General features: G+C 50.8%; 1 protein-coding gene across 2 annotated transcripts; it reads right to left on the bottom strand.

Moving 5' to 3' along the window:
- Nucleotides 1–9,020: 9,020 nt before the first annotated feature.
- On the bottom strand, nucleotides 9,021–12,744 carry LOC123828932 (cytochrome P450 26A1). 2 transcript variants are annotated; one of them, XM_045854408.1, is made up of 7 exons: nucleotides 12,687–12,744; nucleotides 11,996–12,220; nucleotides 11,459–11,749; nucleotides 11,204–11,362; nucleotides 10,533–10,667; nucleotides 9,806–9,958; nucleotides 9,021–9,548 (listed from the first exon to the last, which is right to left on the bottom strand). In XM_045854408.1, exons 2-7 carry the CDS (start codon nucleotides 12,200–12,202, stop codon nucleotides 9,207–9,209), a joined length of 1,287 nt encoding a protein of 428 aa, XP_045710364.1. In that variant the 5' UTR covers nucleotides 12,203–12,220; nucleotides 12,687–12,744; the 3' UTR covers nucleotides 9,021–9,206. The 2 variants fall into 2 exon arrangements, with proteins under 2 accessions (XP_045710364.1, XP_045710363.1); XM_045854407.1 differs by lacking the exon at nucleotides 12,687–12,744 and adding an exon at nucleotides 12,398–12,594.
- Nucleotides 12,745–14,567: the final 1,823 nt, after the last annotated feature.

Here is a 14,567-nt window from a genome sequence, read left to right as displayed (position 1 = left end):
AAAGGGTGGGAAGAAAGGGAGGACTGACAGCTGACCCCCGTGGGGTCCCATTCACTTCAGCCACAACACCTTCAGTTTTCCTCTGTCCTAAAATTCTTAATCACAAAATCAACACATACTTTTCCAGCCAGAAGAAGCATCCATAAAAGTACTCAGAAAGTGTGATGAAACTCCTTCAAAAACATCCCCTTCAATTTCTCCTCGCCCTATTACCTAAGTCCTTCTGCAACTTGGTCTCCCTGCTGAACTGTGTATTGTAGCCATTTCTCAAGGTCAACGAATGATGTCTATTGTAGTCACTCTATTATGGCTTTGTCATTTTCCATAATATGAATGCACTATTTTTTTCCAAACGCTTCTCTTTGGAGAGACACTGTTTTGGGTACAATTTTAAATTCACATTCTCATTGACACAGCAACCTCACTCTTGGGAATCAGCCCTACAGAAATAAAGCACTATTTTGCACGTATGGCTACACGTGCAAGGATACACTTTTAGCACACATTGCTTGGTGTATCTGACACTGGAAATAACCTAAATGCCCAGCAGTCTCCCTGATCTGTAAAAGCTTGTTATAGAAACCACTACTCAAGCCCACGTAAGAATGAGACTTTTAGGTTCCTTCCAACAATGAAATTCTAGATGACTTTTACTTTGGCGAATTAGGGGAGGCAGGAAGAAAAATCAAGTTGTGTATGTCAAGGTCAGAATCGAACATTACAAGTGGGTCATTGTTAGATCTATTTTATATATGTGGACAGCAAATCTGAATCCTCACAAGCCCAAGTTCAGGTTTTGCTCGGATCTAGAGAGTCTCAAACTGCAACGTGCATAAGATTCACCTGGGACTGTTGATAAACTGCAGTTTGAGTAAGCAGGTCTGGGATGGAGCCTGAGATGTATTTCTAACCAGTGATGCAGATGCTGTTGGTTCATGGATCACATTTTGAGTTGTAAGGATCTGATCAAATCACATATGCTGGCTGAACTGAATTTCCCTCATTTGTCAAATACTGTGGTTAATTAGGGTGCCCAACCATCTGAGTTTTCCCAGGACTGTCCCAGTTTTTCCACTCGTCCCAGGAAGCTGGGATGATTAGGTTAGATCAGGGTCAGATAACTCAGAGTCCTGAAAAGTCATACACATGAATGAAGTGAGCTGGGGTTAAAGGCCGTGGCAAACAGAAGAGTTTAAACACCCACTCTCTCAGGCTCTGCCCAAAAGCCTCCAATTTACAGCCTCGGTCCCAATGACCCCTTAGACTCCACGCAGCTGAGCAGTCCTGTGGCAGGTTACAATGAAAGTATTAGCAAATTAGCTCTGGCTGGTATGGCTCAGTGCATTGAGTGCCAGCCTGCAAACCAAAGGGTCACTGATTCGATTCCCAGTTCAGGGCACCTTCCCTGGATTGCAGGCCAGATCCCCAGCAAGAGGCACTTGAAAGGCAACCACACATTGATGTTTCTCTCCCTCCCTTCCTCCCCCTCTCTCCAAAAACAAACAAACAAACAAACAAACAAATAATGGATATTAAACCATTGCATATTTAAACAAAAGTTGAAATAATATTAAAAATAAAGAAAGAAAATATTAGAAATTATCCCTGGCAAGCGTGGCTCAGTTGATTGGGCATTGTGTCACAGACAGAAAGGTCACCAGTTCAATTCGTGGTTGGAGCACATGCCTGGGTTGTGGGCTCAGTACCCTGTTGGGGTGCGTGCAGAAGGCAATGAATTGATGTTTCTTTCTTGAATCAATGTTTCTCGCCCTCTCCCTTCCTTCTCCTTTCTCTAAAAAATCCAAAAAGAAAATTTTAAAAAGAAAATATTAGAAATTAGAAAGTATTAACTTTATTAGATAATATCAGATTTATTACCTAATATTAGAAAGATTTATTAGGCAATATTAGAAAATATTACACTACTCAGAAAAGATATCTAAAAAAACTATAAAGAGAGGTCAGGGAAAGAGTCTACTCATGCACTCAAAAACTGACTCTGGCCGCCAGCCTCCAAGATGGGTCCCATACTTCTCACCTGGTGTCCCCTCCTCATGTGGCTCTCTTACACTGGATGGGGCCAACCTATGTAATCAATAGAACATTGTGGAAGTGATGGAGTATGACTTCTAGAGCCAGGTCATAAAAGAAATGGAGACCTCTGTCCTACTGGTTTTTTAGATCCCTTGCTCTGGGGGAAGCCAGTTGCCATATGTGAGAATACCCAAGGAGTCCTATGAAGAGACTCACGGAGCAAGGTCCTGAGGCCTCCAGCCAACAGCCGTGTGAAGGAGGCTTCTTGGAAATAGATCCCCCAACTTCAGCAAGCCTTTGGATGATGCAGCCCCAGGCACCATGCTGGCTGCAACCTACTGAGAGACTCTGGAAAGGAACCACTTAGCTAAGCCACTCTCAGTTAAGCACTCTGAAAACTCACCAGTGATGAAAGACCCAAGAATTTGCAAACTGACAGCCAGCAGGACCACAGACAAGTTTCATTTTGGTTCTCTAGGTTCTTTTACGGATTTTATTTATTTACTTTTAGAGAGAGGAGAAGGGAGTGAGAAAGAGAGTGTGAGAAACACCCATGTGAGAGAGAAACACCAATCAGTTGCCTCTTGCACACGCCCCGCCCGGGGACCAAACCTGCAACCCAGGCGTGTGCACTGACCGGGAATGAAACCAGTGACCTGTTGCTTTGCCCGATGATGCCCGTCCAACTGAGACACATAGGTCAGGGTGCATAACTTTTGTTTTAAAATGTGGATTAGTTACCAACACCTAGAAAACAGGATATTTCCATGCACATCTGAATTTCCAGTATCTTCTGAAAAATTGGTAGGGCTTTCATTCCTATAGGTCAAGGATAGGCAGGGGCTGAGCAGCACCTGCCCCGTAAGAGGGGGCTGATACGCCTTGCATCAGCACACCTACCACCTCCAGATGTCTCTCCCCGGCGCATGTTCCTTGTTAACACGAGCTCCTGGCCCTGCTGAGTTTGTGATCCTTGCCTTAGAGAGGGGAGGTCTTCTCACTAGTGGTTCTCAAAGTACGGTCTCATGACCAGCAGCATCAGCATCAGCATCACCTGGCAACCTGCTAGAAAAGTAAATCCTTGGATCTATTAAAAAACTGTGGAGTGGAACCCAGTCTTTTATATCGCAGCAGGCCCTCCAGGGGGTTCAGATGCAGGTTAGAGTCTGAGGAAGCCTGTTCCTCACAAATAAGTTTCCTCACCTTAAGGCACCATACAAGATCCCTAAGGCTGCCATTAAAAAAGCACCACCAAATGGGTGACTTAGAACAACAGAAACTGATTTTCTCCCAGTTCTGGAGGCTAGAAGTCCAAAATCAAGATGCTGGCTTCCTCTAAAACCTGTCCCGAAATCCTCCCTTGCCTCTTCCTAGTTTCCGGTGGTTGGTGGGGAATCTTGGCCTCCTTGCACTGTAAATGCACCCCTTCAGCCCTCCGTGTTCACGTGGTGTTCTCCCGTGTCTCCACACCTTCTGGCCGCTATGTGTGTCTGTCCCTGTGTCCAAGTTCCCCATTTCAGGAGGGCGCCTGTCACGGTGGGTGAGAGCGTACTCTACGACCTCATTTTAGCTTGATTATCTCTGTGAAGACCCTATTTCAAAATAAGATCACATCCTGATGTACTGAGGATTAGGACTTCAGCATATTTGGGGTGCGGGGAGGGGAGTTTAACCTGTAACAGGAATCATTTTCTGATGTTCAGTTGGAGCTCAAAATGGCTGAGTGTCCAGCTCTCCTGACGTGCAGCCCCAGCCCGAACCCCACCAGAAATGCCAGCAGTCTATACCTTCTGCCAGGCTTTGTATCAAATCTTTGGTGGCCATACAACCCCAAGTTCTCACAGCCACTCTGAGAGGCACAGGGGGAGCAAGACCCTGGAAGCAATTTGGCCGCAAATAATCTGCTCACCTGCCCTCATTTTCCTGACATGTATATAAATAAACAATATAGTGTTGTGTGATATTTTTTAAGTAAGGGCTAATCCCACAGTGTATTGGATGCCAGCTAGCCAGGCCTGATTCTCTGTTGTGACCTTAAATTTCTCTGAGCCTCAGATTTCTCAGGTGTAAACTGAGGGGCTTGAGCCCATGACCTCCCCTCTGTAACTGAGCCTGCCACTTCAAAAGACAGGACTCCAGAGGCAGGTGCTGATGTAATAGGTCAGTAGTTTATTTTCAGGTGCCGGCCACCTGGAAGATGAGGGCCTCACATGTCAAAGCCCATCTCCCTCTCTCGGTGCAGGCAAAGGTTTTTATACAGAGGTGGAGGGGAACAGAACAAAGAGATCGAGGAAGGGGGTTGAAACGTTCTCTACGTGCGGCACAGCTCATTCCGATAAGGACAGTGACGGGCGGTGTGCATCATCTTGGCCCAGTCATCCTGCCTTCACGTCATCCACGCTCCACAGTCAAAGGTCAGCAAGCCTCCCGGAGCTGGGATGCCTGAAGGTCAGAGTCTGTATCTTTTGAAGTTAGTTTCTAGGATTCTTATACAAACATGCTGTCATCTCCGTATTAGTCCGGGTCCGCACTTACACACACAATGTCAAAAGAATGGTGGGGTGGGTTAGAATTCCCCACTGCTAAAATATTCCAGTGCTACACCTCCAGCTCTAAAAGTCGGTGATTAGTTAACATTAAACTTTCCACTTCAGAATACCAAATCCCCTCTTCCACCATTAAATAAGCCACTGTTACACTAAATGATATGACTGTACTTAATGAATCAATGTATTTGTCAAATATCTATTGTAAGTGAAACAAATTGTCCTCTTTGACAATGCATTTGAGTTAAGTGAACCCATTAATGACTTCAGGTAAAAATCTGGAAGCATCTATGGTGAGAAGTGGGGGACTAGATTTCTAACCTCTCGATGGACCAGGGAGGGGAGGGCAGGGGTGAGAAACCATGCAGTGTGGGTCATCTTCTGTGTTGTGGGTACGTGGTCATGAATATTGCAACACGATAACTCTCACCCAGAAAACCCACCACGAAATCCAGGGCGAAGTTCCACCCTGTCTCAGGGCTCTAACTCGAGTTGACTCTACTTCAAACGGAGGAAAGCTTGTTTGGCCGAATTCCCATAGAGCGCTGGTTTCAGGAATGTGACATGCTGTTAAACCACAGCCGTGTAAGCTTGCGTCCACTGAGATTTTCCAAGGATGAAAGTTTCACTTTTCAAAATATATATATGCATATGGCACCGAGTAGCTGGAGGCACATAAAGTGAGTGATGTGGCTCAGCCTCAGGACCCTTTCTCTCTCAAAGAACACCTCCTACCAAGTCTGTCCTGGGAGAGGGCAGGGAGGTGCATGAGAATAGGCTGTTCCAAGATTACAATGATGAGATACAGTTCCTGTCTTCGAGTCTTTTCCGGAGGCAGAAAGAAAGTACAGTTGGGATGAACCCAAAGTCAGTGCATGGCATCTCAGAGACTGGGGAACACCGGGAAAGCTGCTGGGTGTTACCCCACAAGGCAGGTCAGGCGGCTGGTCAGCATGGCACAGCCGGCAGAGGCCTGGAGGGGCACTGGAGCAGAGACGGGGACTGGAGCTGGAAGTACCAGGGTGCCGGCAGGAGGGATGCTCCCTGGCGATCAACACATGACACACAGTGTGTCCCCGAGGTCATGCATCGGGGCTCCCTGGGCTCTCCCTCCACATCTGTCCAGGAGGTTTGGCAGAACGATCACCAAGGACTGCTGAACGCTGCTGGGAGGGATGAGGGGAGGTCCTGTCTCCCTCGACTGGCGTTAACTGAGCATTTCAAAGTGAAGTAGGTATCTGAAGAACTAAATACAGAATCAAATCTCAGAGATTCACACTGATCATCCTAACTTAACCTCTCCCTCTGTGTGAGAATTCCAGTGGCAGCTGAGTTACCCAGCTTGTTTGGTTGCCTCCATTGACAGGGAGCTTGCTTTCTCATGAGGAAGCCTACGTCACCAGCAAAGGGCTCCAGTGTCTCAAAATGTTCTCCTTATATGGTGCTAACATGTTCTCGCTTACCCTCCTCCTAAGTGCACGCTCAGTCCTCCAGGACAGGTCCAAACCCGCAGCTCTGCAACAGCCCTTTATCTGGAGGCGGGGTCACCACAATGTCTCTAAACACCCCCCACTCCTCATGCAGTGCTGCAGAGGGATGGCTCCTCAACCTGGTTAAGGTCACCTGAACAGTTACTAGCATGTCCATGTCCTTTGAAAACCATGCTCCCCCTCCCCCAAAACCATCTTGTTCCAGGAATAGTGAGAGCAACATAGAAGAATGTGGGTGACACTGGGAAGGAGAGCCAGCTGACCTCTGGAGACCACAGTGGGATGCTGGCCACATCAGGAACTGAAGGATGATCCCCCTCAGCCCAGCCCTGGGTGGCCCTCCCACGGAGGCCAGGCAGCCTGGACCAGGCCTGAGGCTGAGTATTTCCTAAGCCCTCAGTGTCTGGGGAAAAAGTAGGCCCTGGGCCAGAGTCTGTGGATGCTGGATTTCAGGGACACTGGTGGGGACCACCACTGGGCCCTGTGCGTGGCATAGAAGGGAGAAGCCCGCCCCCTTGTGGACCTCTGGTGGGTGGCAAGGTGCGAAAAGCACCCTGAAACCTCTCAGGAGATGAGAGATCTGAAGGAGTAGCCACTCCCCGTCACTGCTCCCACTTTTCCAGTTGCCACAGGTTACCTGCAAGAGAACTGATGTCAACTGTCACAGGGCAGGGGAATGGTGTCAGGGGATGTGAAGGGAAGTTAGGAGGTGGTGACCCCTGGATCTAGTTGTCCAGCTACAGAAAGTCGGAGAGAACTTAGGCAGGTGTTACTAGCTATTGAGAAAAGGAAAGTGGGGGAGAGGCAGCTGCAAGCCTTTCCTAGTTCTGCCCCTCCCTGGGTGGCCCCAGGCAAATCATAGTCCCTCCCTGGGCCTGCAAGGGCTAAACTAGGTGAAGGCTACAATCCCTTTGAATGCAAATTACAGACACAGCTGAAGGCTTTCACATGCCAGTCCTGGCAATGGTCTGTCATTGGTGGCACCAGACCCCTTATTGAAGAGAAGAGGCGACGAGAGGTGGCCAGGGCAAAGGGCATGTGTGGAAGGGGACGCAGAGGGCACCACCTTCCCCAGCTTGGCAGAGCCACACGTCCCTGTGATGTGTCCTTCCATCACTGCACCACACCCCTGGGAGCTCCAAAGAGTCATATACCGCAGTGGTCTCCCTCCTTCAGAAACTCTGGCCGGGTCTAATTCCAGCACCATGCCCTCCTCCTGGAGCACCTCTCCACCGGGGAGGCCGAGCCAGCAGACGTGCTGGCCCCAGATGGGTGTGACCCAGGCCCACCTGACACACCACAGCCCATGGGCATTGATTCTGCCTCACACTCTGAACTGCCTGTACTGTGCACTAAGCGCATTAACAAAGATGATATTTTTAACGTATTGTTGAGTTGAATTCTGCACTGCTCTGTAATCAATAAGAATCAAGCTTAATGCAGCCCTGGGAAATGCAAGCCAGAGCACTTTCCTCAAAGCTCTGCAGATAAAAAATAAATTTGAATTAAAAAAATTGAATTATATGCTAAAATGGCTCAAATATTCTTTCTACTCATTGCTCATAGACACGCGGTCATGGAGTCACCAAACACATTTCGAAAGGCAAACTGTTTCCTGGCAAATGAAAAGTCTTGAAATCTGTAAAAACCGGCCTTGTATAAATTATCTGAAATAACGTCCTCAGGCCAGTGTGCTCCCAGCTGGAATGTCCAGGGTGACTCTTACCGGGGAAAGGTCATCACTGCACAGCACAGCACAGCACACAAAAGCCTGGGCTTCAACTAAATAAGCCTGTAATGTCTCATTTAAAAAATATTATAAGGTTATTATAGGAATTATAAGTTGTTATGTAAACAGTCCTTAAAAATCAGAGGACTCCAACAATAAGTCCAACCTAAGTTCTACCTAAAAAATGCAAAGTCAGGTAGAACCTGTAAACCCTAATTGTAGGCAGACCCCTTTCAAACACCTTCGCAGACCACCCAGTTTCCACAGCATTGCCAAACTCTAACATTGTAATGAAAAGTTTAAAGTCCAAAGCCTACAAGCCATCGGAGGTTCAGTAAGCAGATTGTGCCATTTCAGGAGGGAAAATGTGCTTGCATAAGCAAGTCACCGGGCTCACCTTTCTGCATGGAGTCTGGCCTTCGGCTTCGAACGTGGTTCTGCCAGGGTCAGAAGTGTGACAAAACTGCGTGTTCACGGAGGTTAGCCAAGGTTCACGGGGTCGTGACTGGGCCATTTTATCAGTCATATCAGGCTCACACCCTATTGCCCAGCATAGATAAAAACTTTATCTGTCAGTTTGCTAAATCTACTCCTCCTGCCTTCTTTTCAATAGAGAAAACCTGGACTCACTTATCTAAGCCAGAGAGCAGCCTTCCCCAATACTGCTTTCATGGCAACTTCTGAGTAAGAGAGAAACACACTGGTGATTTGGGGTCTCACTTTAGTCAATAAGTGTTCATTCCTGCGGTGACCACCTTCGTCCTACCTAAAACCTTGCCTTGAGAAAACAGGTCTGGTGCTGTGTGACAACACGGCTAGGTTTATTAAACATAAGAAGTTTGTGGATGGAGGTGTTATGTGAGAATGTGATTGTTCTCAAAGTGTTGCCTTTCAAAGTCATCTTTTCCTAAAGTAAAACAAACCACCAGAAATCTAAAATTAACTTTGATAGATTTTCCAAATAGGGAAGCTAAATTGCCATAGAAAAATGTACAAAGTTACCTTTGGACTGATACACCCACCCACTATATGTTCTCTAATAACTGTTAAGAGGAAAAAAAACAGCTAAGGTTTCTTCCTCACAGAAAATAGATATGTACACATGACAAATAAAGCCATACACGTGGCCGTTTAGAAACCTGGTTAAATATAATACGTACAAATACTACTCCAGTGAGTGTTCCTGCACAGGGATTTTAAATACAAGACAAGCACCTTCAAACTGACTTTATTTGGAAACTAGGCAAAATTCATTATTTTAATATTTAAAGACCATGGTACCGTAGTAAAGACACATAAATATTATAATATACATTTAGAAATTAAATATAATAAAATCAACATGACACTGTGTAAAAACTCATATGTACACTTCCAGTAAGTCTGAGGTTGAGGCAGTCACGCCCATCAGATTTCTCCCTGGAACCGGGTGAACCTTGCCGGGAGATCGTCCACAGGGTACACGGTGGGGCTGGTTTTCATTGTAGGAGGTCCATTCAGAAGCCTCCAGTCACAATGCCTGGCCAACTCCACTGTAAATATTTTGAGAAGAATTTTTGCAAACTCTTTCCCTACACAGCTCCTGAGGCCTCCTCCAAATGGAATGAAGCTAAACCTGGATGCATCCTCAGGGTGCGGCTGCATAAATCGGTCAGGATTAAATTCTTCCTTGTTGGAGAAGATGTCAGCCACATCGTGAGTGTCACAGATGCTGTAGATAACATTCCAGCCTTTGGGAATCTGGTATCCCTGCAAAAGAGTATGAAGTCCTGAGGGCTGACAAACTGGAATCTAACTTCTGACAACAAAAAGCTATTGCTGGTATCTGTGAAGGAGTTATGAGTTGAAAGAAAGGGCAGGAGGGGTAGAGAGACAGACATGTAGGTTGCTGAAACACGGGGCAGGACACTGTCATCAAAAGCATTAAGGAGTTTAAGCCACGGCACAGGGAAGCAAGGCAAGATTTAAAGCCACAGCAAAATGGGAGGGGAGGACTTTTAACTTACATTTAATTCAAAAGTCCTAAGGGCGACCCGAAACCCTCCTGGAACTGGGGGATTCAGTCGAAGGGTCTCTTTAATAACACACCCAATGTATTTAAGCTGTTCCAAAGTTTCCATGTCCAACTTGTTGTCTTGATCACTCTTGCAAAGTAAACCCTATCAAAACAGTCATACAGAGGTGAATGGTCATTTTGTGTTCCAATAAAATCAGGCCAGCAGATGTAAACAGGGCTTAAGAGGTGACCAGACCCAAAGGGCCCCATGATGGAAAGGGTGAAGGGCGAAACAGTGAGCAGCTAGTGACCACTCGCCTCCACCCCTTGGCCCAAATCCACTATCTTATTTACAACTCCGAGAGAACACTGCTCACTAGTTAGAACCACTAAGCTTCTTCCCCACCCCCATCACCACCACCTGCTGCCACCCACCTGGAAATCAAGCCCTTGAACACACAAATCCAAGAAAACAGAACCTATCTAAAAATCTCCAAGGTTCTGCAAAAGGTGGAGATAGGGTAGGGATACGAGGTCAAACCCTGCCTGAGTGGGAACACAGCTCAAGATTCCTCCCCTTTTATTCACGAAGCAAACTCTCTGTCCCCATCAGTCCATCCACCCCCAGGTCCTGCCCTTTAAAATACTCAGGGAAGGCAGCAGACTGACTCACTGTGAAGTTAGCTAGGAGGCAGAGGAATTTCTTAAGGTGATAGGGAACCCCTAGAGTCCCCTACCTTACTCTTCAGCTCCTCCCGCACTTTCTGGAGAACATGAGGGTACAGCCCCAGGTAAGTGATCAGAGACGTGGCTGCGCTGGCGGTGGTCTCATGGCCCCCAAAGAGGAGTTCGGTGGAAGACTGCTTCAGTGCCTGAAAGTAGAGGAAGATGAACGTTTCTACAAGTCTCCATGCAATTTTACACAGGGATGAAGTACAAGCCACCTGAGGGTTCTGGGGGGAAGAGGAGAAGAACTAAGTTTTGCTGACAGAAAGTCAAAAAAAGCAACACTTTAAAAAAGCAGAATGTAACGTCACTTCGTTCCAGCTGAAGCAGGAAGGCCGGTAAAATCCCACTCTACCGGGAACTCTTGAATTGAAGCCTTAGGTGTATTAAAACTGCCCAAGATTCCTTATTTACAGTTTGCAAAGCCCGACTCTCCATTCAACACCTAGAAGGGCTAGGCGACGCTCCCTGATCCGCTGCAGCTTCTCCCACAGCTCTCCTCCAGGTGTCTCAACTCTTTCCGTGCCCCTTCGCGGGTGGGGGTGGGGGTGGGGGCGGTCTGTGCAGGCTGCCCTCTCCTGGAAGCTGAGCCCCAGGCCGGCGCTTTGGGGATCCCAGGAATTGCATTTGGAAAACCAGGGACCTAAACTCCGCAGTTCCGCCTTTCGAAGCTGTCACTCACCTGCATATCCAGCCTCTCTCCCCTCTCCCACGAGTGCTCGATCAACAGCTGCAGCGCATCTTTGTAGCCTCCGCCCGCCTCTGCAGCCCGCAGCCGGCAGATCTTGGCGCGAATGTTCTCTTCGATGCGCGCGTGGATAAGGTTCCGCGCTTTCATGCCCTGAGCGCAGAAAGCGCACCGCGGTGAGCAGAAGCCGGGCACCCGTGCCCCCGCGCCCCCCAGCCCCTCGCTCCGCACCCTGCTTGCCGCCATTACCCGGTATAGCCCGCTGAAGGGAACATCGATGGGCAACGAGAAGAGATTGCGGGTCATTTCCTCGAAGGCCTCCACCAGCTGCTGCTCGGCGTCCCCGCCGCTCGCCAGAGGAGGCTCGCAGCCCAGCAGGATGCGCATGGCGATGCGGAACATCAGGCGCTTCACCTGGGGGTAGACCAGGAGGCCCCGCTCGCCGCAACTCAGCCACTGCTCCAAGCAGTGTCCCACTTCTTCGGCGATCACCGGCACGTAGCACTGGAGCGCCTCTCGGCTGAAGGCCCGCATAATTACCTGAGCCCCGAGGAGGGGAGAATGTTAAAACCCGGCCCCACTCCTCTCGTCTTCCGGGGTTCCCTTCCAGACAACCCAATTCCACCAGACCCAGGGCACTTTCCCGGCTGGGAAAGCTAAGCTGGGCTGGAGAGGGTCCTAGCCGATGCCTCCTGCAGCTAGTGCTCGCCCGGCATCACTCTGTGTAAACCCCTCCGGCGAATGGGGTCCCCCTTCCGGTCCAGATGCCTTCACCTCCGCCCTCACCTTCTTGCGCTGCTTGTGCGAGGAGTCGTGTAAATTGGAAAGGCAGCCGGAGCCCAGGATGGTGCGCACCGACGCGGGCCAGTGGACCGACACTAGCCGGTGCTCCCCGAGCAAGATGCGCCGCACGTTGTCGGCGCCCATCACTCGCACCGTGGGCCGCCCGAACAGATGCGTCTTGTAAATGAAGCCGTATTTCCTGCGCTTCATCTGCAGGAACTTCCTTCGCTGCGAAAGGAAAGCGGAGGAGAGAGGCAGGCGTGAGGGGGCGCCGGGGAGCGCCGCGCCTCGGGCTTCCCAGATCCTAGCCGTAGTCACGTCTTCCCCGGGGCGCCCGCCTCGGCTTCAGTAGAAGCCTGGAGCCGAGACCAGAGAGGCATCCTGTCCCGCCCCGAGGTCCCTTACCTGTAGCACCATCTGCAATGTTTCCCCAAAGAAGGGGAAGCCCATAGTTCCGGGGGGCAAAGGGAGGGCGCAGCTGCGGTCGCGGCTGCTCACGCAATACAGGTCCCAGAGTTTGATCGCGGCTAGGAAGAGCAGCAGCGGTAGCACGAAGGTGCAGAGCGCACTGGCCAGCAGCGCAAAGAGACCCATGGCGCGCTTCGACCTCACGCGCCACCTGCTGCCGCCGCCAGCACTCCAAACCTCGCCGCGCGCCCGCTTTATAGGAGGCCCAGGTTGCTGCCCACGTTACCTTGGTCAGACAAATTAGTTCACCCAAAGTTCATCTTTAATTGCGGATTGGGTCCCTGGCTCCTCCCCCCGCGAGACGCTGCCCAAAATCTTTAACCGTTTGTTCCGCGTCAAGGCAGAGGTGGCGCGGAGGCGGCTTTCTCGGAGCGTGCCTCCTGGGGCGTGGAGCTAAGAGCTGCCTGGCTCCCCATCCAAGGTGTGCGGTGCTCCGAGGTGGCGACACGGGCCGATCCGGGCTCCGGGGAGCGGGAACGCCAAGCCCTGGGCTTCCTGGTGGTCTCTGTGGAATCCCTCCCGTCGGGTCCGACTGGCGGTCCCAGACCAGAGCTGCCTTCATTGGTTTTCCATTTATTGGCGCCTCGTGGGCTCCCTTTTACCTGCTGGGGAAGGACAGGGAAGTGCATTCAGGGATCGTCAAGCTGCCTTATCCCACAGGTAGGGAAACTGAGGTCCAGAACGCAGAGTAAAACGAAGACCTCCCGACTCTTCCAAGAGCCGAGGGCCAGAACCCCTTTGAGAGCTGCGGAGAGTCAGGCATGACTGGAGGAGCTGGGAGCACAGTTCCCCGCCCCCCCCCCCGACGGGGCCCGCACTCATGAAGTCATGGAAGATCTAATCTAAGGGTACAAGAGAGCCCCCAGATCCCTCAGGACTCCAGGTGCAAAACTGCACCAGTCAGCCCCAACCCTGACGCCCCCGTGGGGGCAATTCCTCGGCGCCTGAGCAATCAGCGCTCTGCGACCCGGCCACAGCCGGCCGGATTCCGAGGACCCCGGGGCGTGCAGCCTGCTCTAGGCAGGGGAGAACGGGAGCCTTAGTCCTAACAGGAGGAGGAGACGGAGACAGAATATGGAAAGCCCAGGGGTCTGGACTCCGAGTCCCGACTTCATTTCTACTTGCATCACCTTAGGCAATCACCACACATCCTGGCGCTTGTTCCTCCTCCTTAATTTGGAAGCGATCATTCCTGACCTGTTCACACCTCCGGGTGGTGGAGCGTTTCCAAAAGGGGCCTTTGGTTGCAAATACTGTTCCCAGCTCCCGGCACGCTAGGCTACCTACGCTACTAGAGTGACCGCGACTCCCGACACGGGAGCCTTCCTGCGCTCTCCCGGCTCCCACCCAGAGTAAAGCCACCCGGGTGAGTGGGTACGCGGTTCTAAACCCAGGCCTATGGGAGCGTCGGTATCCCAGCTGGGAAGCCGGTCTGCTGGCCTTTGCTCAACTACAATCAGCTGCTACCGCAGCCAGTGTGCTGCCAGTTCTGAGTTCACGCATCGCGGCAAGCGCACTGGCGATCCCGGCTGCCCACCCGGCCAAGCCGCACAGCCTCGGACCAGCAGGGCCACGCGCTCCGTTGGTTTGGGCGCAGAACGCACCAGCGGGGCCGAAAACGAAACGGAATAACGCGCGTTTGTTTAAAACTGAACACCGGCTCTAGAACGAGCCAACCTCACGCTTTGGAAAGCGTCCCATGGAGATGGGAAACTCTTTAATCTTGAGAGCTGTTAGATACGTGGCCCTCCCGCGGGGGTCCCCAAAGCCCGCGGGAGTGAAAAATGTCTGCGGAGTCTTAGGGAGCGAGCAGACCGCGCAACGCTCCAAGCCGGGGTCGCCGTCGGGCGTGTTTCGGGGAGTCAGCGTTTCCGCCTAACCCTGCTGCGCGTTTCAGAGGCTCTAGAAAAGGGCTCCTCCGACTGTCATTTCTTCTAACGATCCGGCGACGGTAACTGGTGCCAGACAACTTCTGGGCTCCGGCCGCAGGAACCGAAGCCAGACGCTGGAGGTAATTCTCAGAAATCCGGGCCCGCCCCTCTCTAGACAGTGCCTCTGGCCGGTGAGCTAAGCGGGCAAGCGGGGGCGTGACCTGGGGCCCAGTCCC

Source organism: Phyllostomus hastatus, unplaced genomic scaffold, assembly GCF_019186645.2.
Source record: "Phyllostomus hastatus isolate PE091 unplaced genomic scaffold, TTU_PhHast_1.1 phas_scaffold_1066, whole genome shotgun sequence".
Classification (NCBI taxonomy): domain Eukaryota; kingdom Metazoa; phylum Chordata; class Mammalia; order Chiroptera; family Phyllostomidae; genus Phyllostomus; species Phyllostomus hastatus.
Note: the sequence above shows the minus strand (reverse complement) of the source record. Positions and strands in the feature narration are given on the sequence as shown.

Bases quoted from the DNA above. Each gene is read 5' to 3' on its own strand.
- LOC123828932 (XM_045854407.1), bottom strand. From the start codon at position 12,586: ATGGGTCTCTTTGCGCTGCTGGCCAGTGCGCTCTGCACCTTCGTGCTA. The intron at 11,750-11,995 runs GTGAGGGCGGAG...CTCGGGGCTCAG, and splicing joins CGCACAAGCAGCGCAAGAAG to GTAATTATGCGGGCCTTCAG. The intron at 9,549-9,805 runs GTAAGTTAAAAG...ACTCTTTTGCAG, and splicing joins TTAGGACTTTTGAATTAAAT to GGATACCAGATTCCCAAAGG.